General features: G+C 39.2%; 1 protein-coding gene across 3 annotated transcripts in view; it reads right to left on the reverse strand.

The window, feature by feature from the left end:
- pdss2 (prenyl (decaprenyl) diphosphate synthase, subunit 2) overlaps positions 1–22,643 on the reverse strand; it is an 86,323-nt gene extending 63,680 nt beyond the window's left edge. For all 3 annotated transcript variants that reach the window (XM_062041706.1, XM_062041705.1, XM_062041704.1), the window contains exon 1: positions 22,187–22,643. In XM_062041706.1, coding sequence (XP_061897690.1) covers positions 22,187–22,434 — 248 coding nt within the window. In that variant the 5' untranslated portion in view covers positions 22,435–22,643. The remainder of the gene's footprint in view (positions 1–22,186) is intronic.
- Between the last annotated feature and the right edge of the window lie 1,082 nt (positions 22,644–23,725).

Consider the following 23,725-nt stretch of genomic DNA (forward strand, 5'->3'; position numbering starts at 1 on the left):
AAGAGCTACCAGCATGAGCTTAGTTTTCAGGTGGGACATCTAAGTTGAACAGGTATGAAGGTAAAGGCCTGACAAAGTGCAATCCTCTTGTCCAGGTTGGAGGTCCTGATCTACCAAAAGTTTGCATGTACTAAAACACATGCAAACCTGATAGCACACGCAAAGCTGATCTACTAAACGTGTGCAAAGTGGATTGCGTCTCTTAAGTGAGCAGTAAAAGGCGTGCAATCCATTTTGCGTCTCTATCTTTATTAATATGCAAAATATATGCTGATCATCAAAATGCCCGCTGTTTTACAAACACTATTTTATTTATTTTTCAATGTATTTGTTTTATTTAGGAACTGTGCAAACTGACGATGGACAAATGAAAATCCTCCGTCATACGTGTGTGTGTCCACATTTTGGGATGATCTGAATTTTTTTTTTTTTGACATATCGTCTGTTCATTAACATATTTTTTTAGCTACTAGAAGACTTAAGGGTTGATTAAAACAAATTCAATTGATGCGTTTTGATGTCTTTTATTTTATTTTTTAAATTACATTTGTTTTTTTCCCCATAGAATACATATCTCTAAAATATTGCTTATATGAAAAAAACTTCTTGAAGTATGCATTTTTGCATATTGAGCGAAGTAAGTGCAGCCTCTCTCCCATGCACCTTCAGCGGTAAAAAAAAAAAAAAAGTGGTGTCAAAGTACAGTACAGGTATATGCACTGTACAACTGCATCTAAAATGCCACTTTTGATGTCTCCTGCATGTTTGAAAACATAGTATAAGGCCACATGATAACATAAATGTGCAGTAAATGAGAGTGATGCCCCGTATAGTACATGCAAAATCCTCATTTACATAAGGTGGTCTGCACCACTTTACAATTGCACGCGCAGTGTCCGTAGATGACACGCAACACGCCCACTAACAGTACACGCTATTTTTAGATTAAACATGTTGTTTAGTGCGTGGTATTTGCACCTTAGTAAGTTAGGCTCATACTGTAGCCAACAACCAAATTTTATGAAGAAAGCAAAGTGACTACTGTATTAGCACAGAAAAAAAGTGCTGGACCCTAATGGAGCAGCATGTACACATGATCCCCCTTCACATTTCTGACTGCTCCCTCTTATATGCCTACCTAGAACCCTGTCGTCAACACTGTTCAATTATTGTAACGTCTGTCGAGACGCTCTAAGGAGGACAGGAATTCTCCATCAATCACTTTTTTGAGCAAAACTGTTTATTTCGGTCGTATTGCCTTAACCACGGCGAAAGCATTAGTAAAAAAACGTATATCTTGCAAAACTGGTCATTGTCTGCCATACAAACCAGGTCTAAAACCAACTCTTTGGCATCTGTCATAGCAACAGCAGCCACTCGCTCTTTCTCACTTGCATCAACACACGCACTCATGGCACTTAGCCACTGATGCGTTTATGGCCACACAAAAAATCGGACAACTCCAACACCAAACATAATGTGTAAATTCCAGGTCGTTACACTATGACTCCTCAATCAAATGTGTGCTTATTCTACTGTAATTTATTAAGAATGATAATTTATGGATATTAATCATAAAGTTATGTTACTAGATTACAGAAATGCTAATAAAAATATATATCTTACAGACAGAAAGTTATAGGAATGTACACTTTATCCCATGCTTACATCTCATTGTGCAACATGTAAATGTTTTAAGGGGAACTAAATGTGATCTCTGAAAGGGGTACACATTCTTTCCAAAGTAGGACCCAGACATACAATATTAGTAGCTAATGAAAAACAAGATTTGTTTTGTTATTTTCATTGTAAGTGGGCCAAATCATCTATATAGGCAAATAATCTCATGGAAATGACGACTCTCATTTAATTATTATTATAAGACATTTAAATTGTTATGATGTCAGGTTTGGGACAGGTGCACGTCTGATGTTGCTCACATGTGCTCCACTAAATGCTCGTGGAGTTTTTGCGTTTGCTCACACACGAACAATTAGAGGGAATAGTGTACAAACCCCGTTTCTATATGAGTTGGGAAATTGTGTTAGATGTAAATATAAACGGAATACAATGATTTGCAAATCCTTTTCAACCCATATTCAATTGAATGCACTACAAAGACAAGATATTTGATGTTCAAACTCATAAACTTTATTTTTTTTTTGCAAATAATAATTAACTTAGAATTTCATGGCTGCAACACGTGCCAAAGTAGTTGGGAAAGGGCATGTTCACCACTGTGTTACATGGCCTTTTCATTTAACAACACTCAGTAAACGTTTGGGCACTGAGGAGACACATTTTTTCAGCTTCTCAGGTGGAATTCTTTCCTATTCTTGCTTGATGTACAGCTTAAGTTGTTCAACAGTCCGGGGGTCTCCGTTGTGGTATTTTAGGCTTCATAATGCGCCACACCTTTTCAATGGGAGACAGGTCTGGACTACAGGCAGGCCAGTCTAGTACCCGCACTCTTTTATTATGAAACCACGTTGATGTAACACGTGCCTTGGCATCGTCTTGCTGAAATAAGCAGTCCATGGTAACGTTGCTTGGATGGCAACATATGTTGCTCCAAAACCTGTATGTACCTTTCAGCATTAATGGCGCCTTCACAGATGTGTAAGTTACCCATGTCTTGGGCACTAATACACCCCCATACCATCACAGATGCTGGCTTTTTAACTTTGCGCCTATAACAATCCGGATGGTTCTTTTCCTCTTTGGTCCGGAGGACACGACATCCACAGTTTCCAAAAACAATTTGAAATGTGGACTCGTCAGAGCACAGAACACTTTGTCACTTTGTATCAGTCCATCTTAGATGAGCTCAGGCCCAGCGAAGCCGACAGCGTTTCTGGGTGTTGTTGACAAACGGTTTTCGCCTTGCATAAGAGAGTTTTAACTTGCACTTACAGATGTAGCGATCAACTGTAGTTACTGACAGTGGGTTTCTGAAGTGTTCCTGAGCCCATGTGGTGATATCCTTTACACACTGATGTCGCTTGTTGATGCAGTACAGCCTGAGGGATCGAAGGTCACGGGCTTAGCTGCTTACGTGCAGTGATTTCTCCAGATTCTCTGAACCCTTTGATGATATTACGGAGCGTAGATGGTGAAATCCCTAAATTCCTTGCAATAGCTGGTTGAGAAAGGTTTTTCTTAAACTGTTCAACAATTTGCTCACGCATTTGTTGACAAAGTGGTGACCCTCACCCCATCCTTGTTTGTGAATGACCGAGCATTTCATAGAATCTACTTTTATACCCAATCATGGCACCCACCTGTTCCCAATTTGCCTGTTCATCTGTGGGATGTTCCAAATAAGTGTTTGATGAGCATTCCTCAACTTTATCAGTACTTATTGCCACCTTTCCCAACTTCTTTGTCATGTGTTGCTGGCATCAAATTCTAAAGTTAATGATTATTTGCAAAAAAAAAAAGTTTATCAGTTTGAACATCAAATATGTTGTCTTTGTAGCATATTCAACTGAATATGGGTTGAAAATGATTTGCAAATCATTGTATTTCGTTTATATTTACATCTAACACAATTTCCCAACTCATATGGAAACGGGGTTTGTATATATTACACCACCTCCTTTGAATAGCTTTCTAATTCTGGGGTCTCAAGGTTGGGAAGTATGGTTCAATGTGAATACTGTATCTTAGTTGTTTAGGCAGTAATGAGTTTATACAAGTTTAGATTGGGGTATGACGTTTTTTAACGAGAAAAGAAAATGTCTATTGTTTTCATGTTAGCATTTAAACTAGCTAGCAAGCTTGGAAAATCTAAAATCAGACATTTCAGACCACTGCAAGAGGGAAAATCATCTAATGAACTGGGAGGCAGCCAAGGTCATTAGAATGGAAAGCAACAAATTCCATCTGTGGATCAAAGAGGCGGTTGAAATCAGGAAGCGGGCCCCAAAGACTGTCAACAGGGACGAAGGAGCCTACCAAATATCCCACACCTGGGACACAATCCTGCAGGGCCGCCCCCGGCCGTTTGGTTGACATCCAGACGACAGGGGGCGCCCCGCTCTACCCCCGGCGCACACCAGGGGACAACAATCCATATAACACGTCACAGATGACGTCACGCTAACATCACGTGACACCTCTGATGAAGGCTGCAGAAGCAAGATAGCCGAAACTTGTCAGGTACAAAACTTTACCTTACTAGCCTATATAAATCAACCATTTATAAATACACATTAGTAGGCTAAATGAACCTCTTCAACATAGCTGGCAAGCTAACGCTTGTGTGTCCAAAATTTTATCAACATGTGGTTATCAATTACGTTTTTTCGATCATTTTAATTTGATACGGTAATACATACTAACTGTCAAGAGTTTAGGTGCATGTAGTACAAACGCCCGCGGCTGCTGCAAAGAGTGACCGCTCTGCCTCTTGCAGCCCATAAAAACGCATGCATACGGCGGTTATCGAGGCTGGCAAAGTTATCAAGTTAATATTAATTTATTGCTTGGTTAATTGACTAAGTTTTCAGCTTTAATATCTATTAGGCTCAATGTAAGATCACTATGTTTCTCATACATTCATTTATTTTGGCAGCCCGCAACAAAAAAATTGTACTGCCACAAATACTCGGCACTACTTTTTTTTTTTAAAGATTTAATGCTATTTGCTCAACCTCACATTATACATAAATATCCCTCTGAAATGAATGGAGTGTAGTTACGTCTTCCAAGTAGACGGCTTTGGAACTTCATATCTCTGATCAAACAGAACAATAGTCTTACCTATGGTGTGAACTAAAAAAATAAAAAAGCATGATGTCACGTGTAACTGTTAACACACAACAACAATTAACTACCATTCTATGTGGCCAATAACCACTAAGCTGTAACACAAACACACAACCTAAACTGTTATTTACAAAGTGCCTGCTATGAATGTCTTTTTAAACTTTTTTTTTAAACGATTATTGAAAATGTATGAATTTATTTATAATTGGCATAAATAAGAATTGTGCTTCAGATGTTAATCTTTTTTTTAGAACTGCTAATTTTTATGCTTGAAAATGCTAAATTTAGCCCACTCTTTATGTCAATCAAATACGTAACTAGCGATGCACGAATAAGTCCAACTTTGTCTTTCACCAATTAATGCTTAATTCGTGGACCTCTCAGATGTAAAACATGATCTGCCTCTAATCTTTTGTTCTCTAAATACTGTAAGTATCAAATGAAGTGAGGTTGTAGCACGCAGTAACGTCGTGGTGATGATAAATGGTTCAAATCATAAAAAAATATATTTTTATTAAGAGTGTATAATTCTACTGCATCCCATTTTTTTTTAAAGGTTCATGATCGCTTATATATTTGCCTCTAAACCTTTCAAAATACGTCCTGATTCAGGTAAATAAACAGTAGCCTAATAGGGCCCTGGACCATTGCCTGAAACCCGGAAGTGCCTCTAGATCACATGATTGCAACCCAGCTATAGTCCGGAATTTACGATAAGTAAAGCTCTCAGCCTCTGAGGAAACACAAAAACGTAAGACAATATAATATTTATCAAGTTTTTTTCCGACTATGTGCATTAAAAAAATTGCGGTGATGACTTCCAATATATATACTTAAACATTGTACATTTTTGAAAGATAAATTACATCCTGTATGGAACATCTTGCAGAGAGACTCAAAATACGGGTTATAAAAGTGACTGTGGAGCAAAATTCACACTAAATTTACACCAAAGCATATCCAATATATTTTAGTCATCCAACAAAATTTCCATTGGATTTAGCACAGGCCTATGGCAGCTGTGTACTGAATACTTAATAATTTAAAGAATTTGAATGTGGTGTATTTAATAATAAACACAGCCAAGCCTGATTAATAAGCCAGTTTGCTAAGTTTTTCTTTAAAAAACTTTTTTAAACATTTTTTTTTTAGTTTGCCCACTGACTGATACCAATTTTCCACACAACTACTTTTTCAGCCAACAAAAAAATACTGCATTTCTGAAAGGGATGTGTGGATGAAGTATATTAAATTGCAATTAAAAGGCTGACATGATGGATTATACAGCAATAGAACATGGTTTTGCTTTAAGAGTGTATTTTTCTTTTGCATGCACACAAACTAAAACAGACGCGCACACAGCGCAATGGACGCAGCCTGTGTGGTGGCTAGATTAAATATCCTTTTAATGTCTCCGGGGAGCGCTTAGACTGAGCACCTCTAATTCTGTCCCTATGGGAGCCCCTTGTGCAATGAATCAAGCTCTCGTTAGGGGCTCCGAGGCAGACAAGCGGCCACACCTCCACTGCTCAATGTCCCACATTGGCCAGACGTCAACCTCACAACTTCCACCCACCACAACGTCAACCCAGCAGCAACCCCCCCGGCTCTAAGACCCACCTCTGCACCACGGGGGGGAGGTGAAGAACAGAGTGGATGTGGGAGATGGAGCATGAAAAGAGGGAGGTAACGCAGAGAGACATAGTGGGAAAGAGCCTGAGCAGAAATGAGAATGCAAAAAAAAAAAAAGAAAAGATGGCAGAATGAATACATGAGTGATTCACTGTTGTAGCAATGGAAAACACACAACACATACAGGCACACGCTACAAGTTGTGCACCTTCCATTAACACAAACCATCCTTATGCTGCTTTTTCCACAAACAGAGCTGACCTAGTAGAGCACCATTTCTCCACTCTGCTAAAAAGGTGCAATTATGGTCACTCTAATGTTTTTTATTTTGTTTTTACACAGTAGAACAAGGACATGCTGCATACAACACAGAGAGTTGTAGAGAGAGTAATATGAAGCTGTCCTCCTTTAAGAGAGTGTATGGGCCAGTGACCTGAGGGCTGGAGATCATTAATATTTTTGTCACTATCCACAACAGCATACATCAATCAATCAAACCCGGTCTTGTGCAAGGGAATGGGGCAAGGGTGGTATGCAAACGAGTAAGGCTGCAGCTAACGATTATTTTTCTATCGATTAATCTATAGATTATTTTTTCGATTAATCTATAGATTATTTTTTTCGATTAATCTATAGATAATTTTTCCTTTTACCGATTATTTTTTTATTTAAAATGAAGATGAAAAAATAAATGTAGGCCAGTTTTTTCAAAAGGCATGGCTTTTATTTACAAAAAAAAAAGGTATGGCCACTCAGTCAACATTGACAACAACATGACAAAATATTCTGTAACAATGTAAACATTTAAAACTTTTAACATTTAACAAAATTAAAAGTAGTTTATTTGATTTTAATGTGCAAATATAAAAGTAAACATCCAGTGCAAATCTTAATATTCTGCAATAGTATAAGCATTTCAAAAGTAAAAGTATTGCTTATTTTGCTTTAAAATGTGAAAAAATAAAGATAAACATCCAATACAAAAAAGTGCAAAACGAAATATTCTGTAACAACAGTGTAAATATTTCAACAAAAGTGAAAGTATTGCTTATTTGCTAAAATGTGCAAAAATAAAGATAAACATCCAATACAAAAAAGTGCCAATCTAAATATTCTGGAGCACTGTAAACATTAAGTATTGCTTTTAAAATGTGCAAAATAAACATCCAGTCCAACACAGTACACAATAACCAATTCTACTCATTCCAGTGAGTGACTAACAGTTGTAATGAAGAAAGGTTAGCATGTCTACATGCTCTGGGGCGAGGCTGGTTCTTTTCTTGTTTACAATATTCCCAGCAGCTGAAAATAGGCGCTCAGAAGGGGTCGATGTGGCTGGAATTGAGAGGTAATTAGCCTTCACCTCAAGCCAGGACTGCGAGTGAGCTGAGCTGCAGTTTATATTTCTAGAAGGTCAACGGGCTCATAGTGATGTTACTAGTAGTTGACTGGGAGGTGTTTATTATCATTTGGGGAGAGTCCGCTGCCTGATGCTCACCTGCTAAACACCTATCTGCTCGATGCTGAAGCGCTGACTACATGCGCTCTGAATACGCACTGCTGATTGGCAGCTAACGCTCTGAATACGCACTGCTGATTGGCTGTTAGCGCTTTCTGTGTACCAATCAGATGGTTGTGTGGGTGGCACAATGCTGCGTGCTGAGACAGAGGCAGAAGGAGCAAAGCAGCTTGTTAAGACTTTAGCTTTAGCTTAGAAACTTGTTCGGTACACCCCCGGACCTAACCGAAAGCCCCGTACCGAAATGGTTCAATGCAAAACACGTACCGTTACACCCCTAGCAGATACAAATGACACATTCATGTTTTCGTGTAATGATGACAACGTATGCTCACGCGGACGATTGACTGGTTGATGGTTTTCTTTTCAAATGTTCGTTCATAGCCGTTGTGCTGCTATGATAGGCCATTTCCGCTCGACACAGTGTGCATACAACAACATTATTAGGCCGTGTATTGAAATACTCCCACACTTTTGACGACTTTTGGCGTGCTTTTTTCCCCTCGCTCGCACCGTCTGCTTTGCGCTCCGCCATGACGGTAGTGTGACGTAAATATGCGACGCACAAAAACGGCGTCGACGTATTTACGTAACCGATGACGTCGATGACGTCAACTACGTCGACGCGTCGTTTCAGCCTTACAAACGAGTGAGCTAGGGGGCATAGATGGAAGCGAGAGAAATGGGCTGCTGTCATCTTTAAGAGGTTGTAAACAGGTCACCATGCATTCTTCTTGGAAAGTGTGACACCATAACTTTGACCAGCCTACGAAGACCTGTATGAAGTTGGCCCTCCCATCTCGTACAAATCTCCACAAACTTGTCCCAATCGTTTGTACCGGTTTGTGTTGCAAACATTTTCGTTTGTGCTGGTTTGTGATGCAAACATTTTTGTTTGTGCTGTTACGGTTTTTAAGTTATTATAAAATATATTTTCTTAACATTGCAACACATGCCAATACGGCCGGGTTGGATTAGTAAAGTGCAATTTTAAATTTCCAGCGAAATATCCTGCTGAAAACGTCTTGGTATGATGACGTTTGCGCGTGACGTCACGGATTGTAGCGGACATTTTGGGACAGCATGTGGCCAGCTATTAAGTCGTCTATTTTCATCGCAAAATTCCACAGTATTCTGGACATCTGTGTTGGTGAATCTTTTGCAATTTGTTCAATGAACAATGAAGACAGCAAAGAAGAAAGCTGTAGGTGGGAAGCGGTGTATTAGCGGCCGGCTGCAGCAACACAAACACGTAGCCGGTGTTTCATTGTTTACATTCCCGAAATATGACAGTCAAGCTTTACCGTTGGCCTGTGGAGAACTGGGACAACAGAGACTCTTACCAGGAGGACTTTGAGTTGGATACGCATGCTTGTGGAGAACTGGGACAACAGAGACTATTACCAGGAGGACTTTGAGTTGGATACGCACTACCGTGAGTACGCAGCTGCGGCTTCCAAACATTTGATTGCTTGCCCGTACGTGCGTTCCGCTATGTGCATGTCACGTACGTAACTTTGGGGAAATATATGTGCTGTATGAACTTTGCGGAGGTGAACGGTACTTTGGGCTGTGGGATTGAGTGTGTTGTGCTGGTGTTTGATTTGTATTGGCGGGTTATATGGACGGGAGGGGGGAGGTGTTTGTTATGCGGGATTAATTTGTGGCATATTAAATATAAGCCTGGTTGTGTTGTGGCTAATAGAGTATATATATGTCTTGTGTTTATTTACTGTTTTAGTCATTCCCAGCTGAATATCAGGTCCCATCCGCCTCTCACAGCATCTTCCCTATCTGAATCGCTTCCACTGCCCTCTAATCCTTCACTCTCATTTCCTCATCCACGAATCTTTCATCCTCGCTCAAATTAATGGGGTAATCGTCGCTTTCTCGGTCCGAATCGCTCTCGCTGCTGGTGGCCATGATTTATAACTAGTTATTTATAATAGTTAGTTTAAGTTAAAGTTCTATTGTTTTATGTTATTAACATGTAATTAATTATAACTAGACCCCCTCCCCAAATATGTCAAAATATGTACAAACTTCTCCCATTTGTTTGTGCTATGTTCGTGCTACAAAGATTTGTGGTGTAATCATTATCATTCTTAAGTTATTAACATTTTATAATTCACCTGTGTGAAGTTGGCCCCTCCACATTGCCAAAATCTCCCCAAACATGTCCCAATCATTCGAGCTACGTTTGTGCTGCAAGATGTTTTGGGTTGATTTGGACAAGGTGGGGGAGGGAGGGGGCTTCACACAGGTCCTAGAAGGGCCAATAATTAATACCTGCAAGCGAAATTGTCTACCAGAAGAAGAAACATCCTAGAGATGTCCGATAATGGCTTTTTTACCGATATCCAATATTCCGATATTGTCCAACTCTTAATTACCGATACCGATATCAACCGATACTGATATATTCAGTTGTGGAATTAACACATTATTATGCCTAATTTTGTTGTGATGCCCCGCTGGATGCATTAAACAATGTAACAAAGTTTTCCAAAATAAATCAACTCAAGTTATGGAAAAAAATGCCAACATGGCACTGCCATATTTATTATTGAAGTCACAAAGTGCATTATTTTTTTTAACATGCCTCAAAACAATAACAGTGCAATACTTTTTCATAACATGGTCACTACTGCCTAGTTTCTCTTGTTATATTCTTATTTTATTGTTATATTTTTATTCTTATTGTTGCTTTTTATTTTTATTCTTATTGTAATATTTTTCTATTCTGTTTTCATTTATACCCCCATTATCTACTTTTTTACTTTTTAAATTCGATCTCAATTCTGTACACTGCTTTTGGAATTTTAATTTTCCTGAGGGAACTCTCCTGAAGGAATCAATAAAGTACTATCTATCTATCTATCTATCCAAACAGCAGCTTGGAATTTGGGACATGCTCTCCCTAAGAGAGACTATGATGAGGTTGAGGTGGGCGGGGTTGGGGTGGGTGGGGGTAGGGTTTAGCGGGGGGTTTATATTGTAGCGTCCCGGAAGAGTTAGTACTGCAAGGGATTCTGGGTATTTGTTCTGTTGTGTTTATGTTGTGTTACGGTGCGGATATTCTCCCGAAATGTGTTTGTCATTCTTGTTTGGTGTGGGTTCACAGTGTGGCGTATATTTGTAACAGTGTTAAACTTGTTTATGCGACCACCCTCAGTGTGACCTGTATGGCTATTGATCAAGTATGTCTTGCATTAATTTGTGATGAGAACAGCCGGTAGATATTATGTGACTCGGACGGCACGCACGCAAAGGAAATGCCTTTAAGGTTTATTGGCACTCTGTACCTCTCCCTACGTCCGTGTACACAGCGGCGTTTTAAAACGTCATACATTTTACTTTTAGAAACCGATACCGATAATTAAGAAACAGATACCGATAATTTCCGATATTACATTTTAAAGCAGTGGTCCCCAACCACCGGGCCACGGCCCGGTACCGGTCCGTGGACCGATTGGTCCCGGGCCGCACAAGAAATTTAAAAAAAATATATATATATATTTTTTTTAAATTAAATCAACATAAAAAACACAATATATACATTATATATCTATATAGATCAATACAGTCTGCAGGTATACAGTCCGTAAGCACATGTGATTGTATTTCTTTATGACAAAAAAAAATTGAGGCAACTGTTTGTTCGTACTTCCTGAATCAAACATGCGTGTGTGTTGTAATCATTGAAGACTTGGTAGCAGACAACGAAGACGACTATTTTTTGACAAATAAGGATTCATAATCTTATATTTTTTAAGCTAAATATACTGCTGCTTATGGAAGCGAGCATGAATGAAGAGTGAGACGTTGGAGCAGACGGAAGTCGAGAGAGTGAGGTGAAAGCGACGCAAAACTGCAAATGTGGATTTTGGGGACAAGCTATTTTGACATAAATGGAGTGCTTACCTATTTTCAACAGGAAACGTCACCAGCCATCTGGACCAGACGAACAACTGTCCATCAAGTGAGTCACTTTACTATCGACTAATGCAGCACGTCATGCGTGTTATTACAACTACAGTGAATACGCTCTCCGGCTGGCTCAGCTGTGTACAAACAAAACACGAAATGTGGGCTAATACTTAACATATGATTGTTCATGTTTTTCAGTCAGTACAGATTGGAGTCCTATCGCAGTGTTGTGCATTACAAACTCAAATGCGATTTGTGCTGATCTAGAAGCTAGCTTATCTCTTGCCGTCGTTAGCTTTTACGGCTAATATCGAAGCATGCCGACGTGTTACTATGCTAGAAAAAGAGTTAATCAGTGTTCGCTCTTACAATAACAATGTCGCTACAGATAAGTTATCATACAGGTTACGGAACGTAAATGAAGTATTGTTGACGGTTTTCGAATGCATATTAAAGTGATTTAGAGGTACAATTAATTGCTCCCATTAGCTGCATTGCTAGCCACCTAAAACGAGCCGATTTTTACATGTTAGACTGCAAAAGAAAAAACTTCTATAATCTTGTCTCTCATAATGATTGTGAACTAAAGGCAAAATTCCAAAAAAAAAGTGCAGTTCCACTTTAAGGGCTTTATAGGCAGAATAGAGCAGCTCCCATAAGCTCCATTGTAGGTGGAATTTTGATTGCATTTGTTTACTATTTAGAAAAATAGAAAAAAATACATCCGTCGTCATGTCTTTTATAATAATTGTGAACGATAGGCAAAATTCCAAAACAGTGCAGCCCCCCTTTAACTGTCATACCAGCACACATGAGACACATTAGGTGCACAAAATTTAGTACCCAGGTCCCAAACTTAGCCTGATGAGTACAACAGGAACTACTCTATTTAGATAATCATTTAAATCTCTTTTTTCGGAACCTTTCCATTTATTTTTTTTAGAATAGAATAAATGGAAAAGTAGAAGACATTTTGATCCACATGGTGATTTTGTCTTATCGTATGAAGGGGCTGAACTGGAATTGAACCAGGAACCCTTATATTTTCTAGACAGCCACTCTAGCCAGTGAGACACTCCACGTCATTAGCTTTGTTCAAGCTGCAGCTATTCTTTTAAAGAAATTATAATCACATTTATGTATTAAATAATTAATTATTGATAATTCTATATTATATTTTACACTGACTTTTTTTTTTAATTGTTCATGAGACTTTTTCTTTCTTTCTATTCCTGGTACCAGGCAGCCTGTTGTAGTGTACCCTAGACAGATAATTTTCAGAGGGGGAGGTTTTGGAGTAAAAAAAATTTGGGGTTTTGGCACCAGCCGCTAGACTAGATCTGACCAATGTAAGTCTAAGGCTATCTGACCAATCTAAGTCTATAAGCATTAACTGATGAAGCCTACTCAGATGAGAGGTGAAACGTCTTCTAAAACAAACCAAACAGTCCAGTGGTGATCGATTGAATTACCTGAGAGTACAATGGCCTGGATGCCCCATGGAAAGGACAATGCCAGAGTTTTCAGACCTTCCCACTAGGGAGGCTGTTCTCAAAAACATTTGCTTCAAACCACCAAAAACATTGTTAGTGGGGATAAAAGGCTGAAACAGTACATATTTTGACCGTTTTCACCTAAAAACGGTTCTGTTGGACAGGCCCTGAGATGACTTCATTAGTGGCGGCTATTTCTTCTTTATAGGGAGAGACCATTTCCTCTTCATTGCTAGTAACTATTTCTTCTTTGTTAGCGGCAGCTACTACTTCTTTGTTGTTCTTCATTGCTGGCGATTATTTCCTTGTTGCTGATGGCTTTTAAACATTTTTAATGATTTCGGGAGAATTGGAACGTTAGTCCTGGTTCCCATTGATGCTCGATGGCCAACCCTAAACTTGTATGACATTTAGGGATTTTATCCAATCCAATCCAATCCACTTTATCTATATAGCACATTTAAACAACAAAATTTTTCCAAAGTGCTGCACAACAATATTAAAGGCCTACTGAAATGAATTTTTTTTATTTAAACGGGGATAGCAGATCCATTCTATGTGTCATACTTGATCATTTTGCGATATTGCCATATTTTTGCTGAAAGGATTTAGTAGAGAACGACGACGATAAAGATCGCAACTTTTGGTATCTGATAAAAAAAAGCCTTGCCCCTACCGGAAGTAGCGTGACGTAGTCAATTGAAAGGCTCCTCACATTTTCCTATTGTTTTCAGTGCAGCTAGAGCAATTCGGACCGAGAAAGCGACAATTACCCCATTAATTTGAGCGAGGATGAAAGATTTGTGAATGAGGAACGTTAGAGTGAAGGACTAGAATGCAGTGCAAGACATATCTTTTTTCGCTCTGACCGTAACTTAGGTACAAGCTGGCTCATTGGATTCCACACTCTCTCCTTTTTCTATTGTGGATCACAGATTTGTATTTTAAACCACCTCGGATACTATATCCTCTTGAAAATGAGAGTCGAGAACGCGAAATGGACATTCACAGTGACTTTTATCTCCACGACAATACATCGACGAAACACTTTAGCTACGGAGCTAACGTGATAGCATCGTGCTTAACTGCATATAGAAACAAAATAAATAAATCCCTGACTGGAAGGATAGACAGAAGATCAACAATACTATTAAACCAGGGACATGTAAATACACGGTTAATGCTTTCCAGCCTGGCGAAGGTTAACAATGCTGTTGCTAACGACGCCATTGAAGCTAACTTAGCAAGAGCTATGCTAAAAACATTAGCTATCCACCTATGCCAGCCCTCATCTGCTCATCAACACCCGTGCTCACCTGCGTTCCAGCGATCGACGGTGCGACGAAGGACTTCACCCGATCACAGATGCGGTTGGCGAGACGGAGGAAGTTAAGGTGAGTTCGGCGGCTAGCGCGTCTGCTATCCATCTCTGTCTTCCTGGTTGTGTTGCTGTAGTCCGCCGCTAATACACCGATCCCACCTACAACTTTCTTATTTGTAGTCTCCATTGTTCATTAAACAAATTGCAAAAGATTCACCAACACAGATGTCTAGAATACTGTGGAATTTTGAAATGAAAACAGAGCTTTTTTGTATTGTATTCAATGGGGTACCAATACTTCCGTATCAACTGATTCCGTCACGCGCATACGTCATCATTTCCAGACGTTTTCAACCGGAAGTGTAGCGGGAAATTTAAAATTGCAATTTATAAGTTAACCCGGCCGTATTGGCATGTGTTGCAATGTTAAGATTTCATCATTGATGTATAAACTATCCGACTGCGTGGTCGGTAGTAGTGGGTTTCAGTAGGCCTTTAAAAACAATATTCAAATATTATCCTTAGCTCCACCAATGACTGAATAAAAACAAAAAATAAATACATATAAAACCAATATAAAAAAAACAATATAAAATAAATATGATTAAAAACGATTTTAAAGGGTAAAACCAATTAAAACAGTAAATAGAAATCAAAATTTTAAAAACACAGACGACAACACAACTCACGTAGTGTTAAAAGCCAGAGAATAAAAGTGGGTCTTAAGACGAGACTTAAAACACTCCACTGTGGGAGCGGTTCGAACATGGAGGGGCAGAGTGTTCCAGAGCTTAGGGCCGACCACAGAGAAGGCCCTGTCTCCCCTGGTTTTAAGTCTGGTCTTGGGCACTACGAGCTGGAGCTGGCTCTCGGACCTCAGAGCGCGCGCAGGATTGTAAATGTGGATGCGGTCCTAGATATACTGAGGTGCCAGTCCATGTAAAGCTTTAAAAACAAACAGCAAGGTTTTAAAATAAATTCTAAGATGAACAGGGAGCCAGTGCAAAGTCTCAAGAATAGGGGTTATATGCTGGCGTTTCCTGGCCCCTGTTAAAAGTTGTGCTGCCGCGTTCTGGACTAACTGCAACCGGGAGAGAGATTTTTGGCTAATGCCAGCATAAAGTGCATTGCAGTAGTCCAGGCGACTTGAAATAAAAGCATGCACGACTTGTTCAAAAAGGTTAAAAGATAAAAATGGTTTTACCTTTGCTAAAAGACGAAGATGATCAAATGTTCCTTAAAACATTGCATGAAAAGTTCAATATTTTTTTACTCAGCAACAAATCAAATCTCATCACATAAGTAAAATACTTTTGAAATTAAAACTTGCATGTCAACCAGCATCACCTTTAATGGTTCCACTGTATTCCGTCGTTCTGTACATATGCAAACACACCACAGACTTCCGCAGACTTTGAAGAACAATTAGCTTTGGCGCAGTTTAAGAGAATGAAATGAAAAACTGAAATACCACACCAAGGAGACCTGCCTGTCTGCTATTGCGGATATTTTTATCTACTGCGTGTCTAAGTCAGAGACATAGTGGTAAATATGAACCAGCCCTACAAAGATGACAGGAGACAGACTGTGAAAAAGTCTAAAACCCTGACACACACACACACACACACACACACACACACACACACACACACACACACACACACACACACACACACACACACACACACACACACACACACACACACACACACACACACACACACACACACACACACACACACACACACACACACACACACACACCGTTTTACAACACTCAAAAGTATTGTCATATCAAATTTAGATGTATAGGTTATTACAACCTTTGGGTTCTATTTCAAAGACAGAGGTTTTCTTACTCTGAGTTGATAACTGCAGAATAGTGCATTTAGCAAAAGTTGCTGTTATCACTTTTGACATCTGAATGCGTTTATTACTTTTAGTTGCGTGCAAAAGCTTCTTGCTGCTTTCGTGTTTGACAAAATCGATAAGAAAAAATGCATACTAGCAAATGAGACTCAGAAGCAATGTTCCCTCTAAGGTGCATACCTGCGCAATTGAGCACTGTTCAGGCGTTCTCTGAGCACAAAGTTAAAGTTAAAGTAAAGTACCAATGATTGTCACACACACACTAGGTGTGGTGAAATTTGTCCTCTGTATTTGACCCATCCCCTTGTTCACCCCCTGGGAGGTGAGGGGAGGTGAGGGGAGCAGTGGGCAGCAGCGGTGGCCGTGCCCGGGAATCATTTTGGTGATTTAACCCCCAATTCCAACCCTTGATGCTGAGTGCCAAGCAGGGAGGTAATGGGTCCCATTTTTATAGTCCTTGGTATGACTCGGCCGGGGTTTGAACTCACAACCTACCGATCTCAGGGCGGACACTCTAACCACTAGGCCACTGAGTAGTACAACACAACCAAAATGCTAAACAAAATAATTATCAATTATTAAAAATGTATTCTGTACAATTTTGCAATGCAAATCTGTGAGTGACAGGTAAAAACAATAAAACAATGTTCATCTACACTGTTCAATTATCGTAATGTCTGTCGGGACGCTTTAAGAAGGACAGGAGGTCTATTGATCAATTTATTGAACAAAACTGTTTATTGTCGGCCATGACCAGACCAAAAAACATTGGCAAAAACTACTATCTAGCAAAACTGTACATTTTTTGCCCTACAAACCACGCAAAAACTATACTCTCTGTCAAGTGTGTCAACAGCAGTCGCTCTCTCTCTCTCTCACTTGCGCCAACAGACACACCCTTTAGACCAGGGGTCACCAACCTTTTTGAAACCAAGGGCTACTTCTTGGGTACTGATTAATGCGAAGGGCTACCAGTTAGATACACACTTAAATAAATTGCCAGAAGTAGCCAATTTGCTCAATTTACCTTTAACTCTGTTATTATTAATAATTAATGATATTTATCTTTGTGGAAACACTGATTTATTTTTTTTTTAATTTTTAAAAAAAAAAATTTTTTTTTTTTTTAGAACAGGCCCGCGGGCGACTCATCTGGTCCTTACGGGCGACCTGGTGCCCGCGGGCACCGCGTTGGTGACCCCTGGCCTAGATCTTCCAGATTTTCTGGGACATTAACACCAAGTATGTTAACTGGTCCATCTGTCCACAAAACAGGCACTTTGCATTCCATTCGAAAGGACGTTCCCTTTAGATTTCCGATCCTTAATATTTTACATTTATCATAATTAAGCTTAAGGCCAGATTTCTGTGAAAATATGTCCAAAAGATTAAGAAGGTTCCGCAAACAATGAGGAAAAATCTTATCTTTGTGAATCAGCCTTTTCTGACATGAACTTCATCAAGAACAAACACAGAACACGCCTCACTGATGCACATCTGCAAGACTCACTCAGAGTTGCAGTGTCAAGTTACACACCAGAGTACAACACACTAGTTAACAGCATGCAATGCCAGGCTTCCCACTAACTGACAAAGAAACAGATAACAGATTTGGTGTCCAGTTCAAAGTGTGACATGATTTCAAAATTTGAGAGTTTACTTTTGTATTTTACATGAGTTATTATTTGTACAAACATGGTGCAAAGTAATTCATGATTTGTTAAAAAATGTTAGTGGCTAGGTAGTTAAAATGGGATATTGTGATTTCACAAGACTGTCTTAGAATTGATCATTTGAAAATGTTCAATTTGAAAAATGTGCACTTAGAGAAAATATAAAAATAAAGTGTTGCATATTGATATTTATCTGTTTCTATATATATTTATTGTGAGAAATCATTAAGATGATCAGTGTTTCCACAAAGATAAATATCCTTAATTATTAATAATAACAGAGTTAAAGGTAAATTGAGCAAATTTGCTACTTCTGGCAATTTATTTAAGTGTGTATCTAACTGGTAGCCCTTCGCATTAATCAGTACCCAAGAAGTAGCCCTTGGTTTCAAAAAGGTTGGTGACCCCTGATCTAGGCTCAGTAAATTATGATAATCGACTAAGAAAGCTGGACAAAATTATGCAATTATGGAAAGGGAAATCCCTAACCTTGTATGGTAAAATGTCTATTGCCAACTCGTTAATTATTCCTCAATTTATTTATTTGTTTTTGTCATTACCAGCTCCATCACAAAACTTTTTTAAGATTTATGAGCGGAGGGTCTTCGATTTTGTCTGGAACGGCAAACCAGAAAAGATTAAAAGAAAGGTTTTGTACAAAGAGTATGAATATGGGGGCCTGAAACTTCTCAACCTTGAAGCTATGTGTCTGTCTTTAAAAGCATCAATTGTTCCAAAGATGTATTTAAACATTGAGTGGTACACAAATGTCCTGTTGGACAAAAAACATGTACTGTATCAAAAGAAATTGTATCCTTTTTTACAAGTGATCCCCTCCCAGAGAGTCTGCTGGGAAACATGGCGGGGTTCATAAAGGAAACAATCTACTCATAGTGGTGTTTTCAATTTTATGTGCCAGAAAAAAGAGACGATATTTTGCAGCAGTTAATATGGATGAACTCTAATATTGTAATAGATGGAAAGCCTTTCTTTTGGAAAAATATGTTTGAAAGAGGAATCATTTTTGTCAATGATATTATCAATGAGAATGGTAAAATTATGAAGTATGATGAATTTAGAGCTATGTATGGTGATGCTTGCTCAAGCTTTTCATTTTATCAACTAACTGGAGTAATTGGGAAAAGATGGAAACAAATAATTAATTATGGAACTACTAAATTATTAGTTTGTAAACCTCTAATAAGAAATTCTAGTTGGCAAAAAGGAACTAAAATAAATAGAAAAAGATATGATTTTTATTTAATAAAGAAATCTTTGAAGGCTGCCTCATTCAACACAAATGGAAAATGGGAGGACTTTTTTGACTGCTCGTTGCCATGGGATGCCATATTCAAACTAATCTATAAAACCACTATCGATGTGCAAAATCGTTATTTTCAAATTAAAATTATTTATAACTTCTTACCCACAGGGAAAATGTTAAAATTATGGAATATGACAGAGTCAGATGATTGCCGATTTTGTTGTCAGGAGCCTGAATCCACCCTGCATTTGTTTTGGTATTGTCATATTGTGTCTTTGTTTTGGGTGGAAGTTGAAAAAATGTGTTTAAGGATTGGTTTGTTTATGAAGCTTAATGTGGTTTCTGTTATTTTAGGAGAGTTCATTGACAATCATGATTTAGTCAATTTAATTATAGTACTCGGTAAAATGTTTATTTTTAAGGCCAAAAACAGATATTCACTTAGTATTACTTTCTTTAAAACATTTATTCAGTATTTTCTAACTTTAGAAAGTTACATGGTTGAAAACGATAATGATGCCAAAAAACATTTAAAAAAAAAGATGAGAAGTCCTCAAAGGCTTATTTTGAAAGTATAATTATGTTTATAGATTATATGATATTTGTTGCTGTGTTCCCTAATTTGAGTGACCTGGACATAATCTGGACTGTACATAAATGCTCATTTTGAAAATGTAATTTTGTTTATAAATTATATGCAATCTGTTGTGCTCCCTAATTTTTTTCTGTGTACATGAATGAAGGTGTGTGTTGCTGAGTCCGACTCGGACATTATCTGGACTGGGCCTGGTTTCAAAAAACCCTTTAAACAAATCTAATTTCATTGACAACCTGGTCTGTTGAAGATAAAGCCCTTTTTTAAAAAATAAAATAAAATAAGATAAATAAATAAAAAACATTTTCTTGGATAAAAAAGAAAGTAAAACAATATAAAAATAATTACATAAAAAATAGTAATTAATGAAAATGTTAGTGGACCAGCAGCCTATACAATCATGTGTGCTTCAGGGACTGTGTCCCTTGCAGATGTGTTGTCTATGTTGTGGGAACCAGAATATTGGTAGCAGAAAGAAATAACCCCTTTTGTGTGAGTGGGTGTGGATGAGTGTGCATGGGGGAGGTTGTTGGGTTGATGCACTGATTGAAAGTGTATCTTGTGTTTTTTCTATGTTGTTTTAATTTAAAAAATTTTTTTTTTTTTTTTTTTTTTTAGAACAGGCCCGCGGGCGACTCATCTGGTCCTTACGGGCGACCTGGTGCCCGCGGGCACCGCGTTGGTGACCCCTGCTTTAGACTCTGCTACTGATTACGGCAACACAAAAAGTCGGACAACTCCAACACCACACAAACTGTAAAGGCCAGGTTGTTCCACTAAGATGCGGCTCACACGCACCCAAGGCCGCCTTAATGCTTACCTGTGCTAAAGCCCAGGGGCCCCACCCAATCGGGGGCCCCCGATTTTGAAGGCGGGATGCAATGATTGGTGTTGATAGCTGTCAATCACGACGAGTAAGAAGAAGAAGTACGCTTGCAAGTTCCAAAATGATTGGAAAAAATAATTTCAGTTCATCCAGGACAGCTCGAAGGGGAAGGGGTATGCTGCCTGCAAATTTTGTAAATCAGACTTCTCCATTGAACACGGTGGCCGAATGGATATACTCATTCATGAACGGATTATTTATATTTATATATATATATATAAGAAATACTTGAAAATATATACCCCCTCCCCAAGTGGTTTATCCAATCACATAAAATGATTTTTTTTACAAGGCCCCGCCTTCTGAAATACACTCCCTGATCCTTGTGTGGAGCTCAGCGAACTACAAGGATCTGGCGAGAGTCAGGTTAAGCATCTCTAGCCAATGAGTTAAAAAAGTCCTTGGCCGTCAATTCATTGTCCAGCACTGCTCTTAAAGCGTCGCCGATGGATATTTCCGCAACATACTATAGTGCAGCTACACAACTGAAGAGAGGGAGACGGCAGGACAGTATTTACTTCCTCCAGCCAAAGAGAATGAACCATCGGATGAAGGCTCTCGTTCCAATTCCCCCCTGAACATGGATACGGAATGCACTCCCAACAAGTGTAAAATAAAGTGCATCTCTGTCCTCCTTCAAAACCGCACTAAAAGAACACCTCCAGGCAACTGCAACCCTAGACTAACACCCTCCCCCCTCCACATCCCACCTCCCCGGATTGTAAAAATTCAAATGTATATACTTGTATGCTTTCTGAGCTCACTATGTTCACTGCTCGCTGTACATATCCTACCAAGTCAGACCTACACTGTTTCAATCTCCATTTCTCAGATGATATTATTGCTGATGACTGAAGTGCTGATATCAACCAAACCTAACCCCCTCCACATCCCACCCCCCGCATTGTAAATAATGTAAATAATTAAAAGTATATACTCTGATGATTAAGTTGTGTGATGACTATATTATGCTGATAGTATATATTTATACCATGTATTGACTAACGTGGACCCCGACTTAGACACGTTGAAAAACTTATTTGGGTGTTACCATTTAGTGGTCAATTGCACGGAATATGTACTGTACTGTGCAATCTACTAATACAAGTCTGGAAAAGTTTTATATGCACACTTATCTGATTACAACCTACCTGACTCGATCGGAAAGACATTTTGAAGGAGTGTTATCGGCTTTGAGTGAATTCTAAAGGAGAAAAAAGAAGGTTGGTGTTACCTTGCTGTGTTGAGAAGAGGGTGCTGAGTGCCGACCAGCTTCCTGACGTGCATGGCGACGTTACTCAGCTCATCGCTGAGCAGACAGCGGAGGCTCATGAAAGACGTTGGATAACCCACAATCTTCTCGGCGTCAGACACCACTTTACTCCAGTTTGAAGGTCCTGGGCTAGAGAAGAGGCTCAATGTCCTTTTTGCCGGCATGGAGCAGACTAGACAGGGTAGTCGCATCCATGGAGGTGCAATCATTGTATTTGCTTTAACGCCACTTCTTCACAACTGACTACAATGGCGTGATGGTATTGAACACCATCTTTAGACTTAGTCCTTTCATCGCGATATGCTGTAAAAACAAAACAAAAAAAGGCGTTTTATTGAACTTCTTGTCTCCTAACTTTCCGTTTTTTAACTCACGACCTGACATAGAGCGCAGCCATCTTGAATGACGTAGGGACATGACATCATGGCTTGCGAAATATACGACATTTCCGGTCATTTTTGTTGGATCAGTGTATGATTAAAATTTGGCACCGTATGTTTTTTTTTTACAGTTGACAAGTAATACTATGTGCAAAATGTTACAGTGTATTCGGTGTACATAAAACACATTAGGACATTTTTTGTTTTCGTCAGAGAGTTCCGGTCGAATGGTTTTTCAGGGACATATTTCCGGTGTTGTGGGTTGCCCTACGAAGCCATGAATGCATAGATACTGCTCCTTTGCGATTTAAAAACAAATTCTGAATGTCATTTAAACTATTAGCTCCATCCTTCGACAGTCCTTTGACTCCCGTTCTTACACGCTTACACTTTGTTTTTGTTTGCGGATGACTCTGCCCTGCTGGTATCCGGCAAGGACAAGTCACAGGTGGAGAAAATCCTCAGTGCTGAGCTCTGTAGAACTTGCACCTGGCTCGCTGACAACAAGCTATCCATCCACTTGGGTAAAACAGAATCCATCCTGTTTGGGTCCCACATCAACCTCAAGAAAGTCAATGACTTCACCATAAAAGTGGGTGACATTGTTATCACCAGGAAAGATGAGGTCACCTACCTAGGTTCCATTCTAGAGGCTAACCTTTCCTGTGATAAAATGGCAACCAAGGTAATCAAAAAGGTTAACCAACGAGCGAGATTTCTCTACAGAATCTCCTCTCTGGTCAACAAAAGCACCTTGAGGATTCTGGCGGGAACTCTCGTTCAACCCTTTTTCGATTACGCATGCACCTCCTGGTACCCTAGCACAAAACCCTCAAATCTAAACTCCAAACATCTCAGAACAAGCTAGTCAGATTACTTCTAGACCTCCACCCCACATCCCACCTCACTCCTACCCACTTCTCTAAAGTGGGCTGGCTCAAGGTGGAGGACAGACAACTTGCACTGAGCCTAGTCTATAAAATCCGCTACACCTCCCTGATACCGAAGTACATGTCAAACTACTTCCTTAACGTAAATGACCGCCATAACCACAACACCAGGGGGAGCTCCACTAACCATGTTAAACCCAGATTCCGAACTAACAAAGGTCTTAACTCAT

The sequence above is a fragment of the Entelurus aequoreus genome, linkage group LG03 (genome assembly GCF_033978785.1).
Source record: "Entelurus aequoreus isolate RoL-2023_Sb linkage group LG03, RoL_Eaeq_v1.1, whole genome shotgun sequence".
Classification (NCBI taxonomy): Eukaryota; Metazoa; Chordata; class Actinopteri; order Syngnathiformes; family Syngnathidae; genus Entelurus; species Entelurus aequoreus.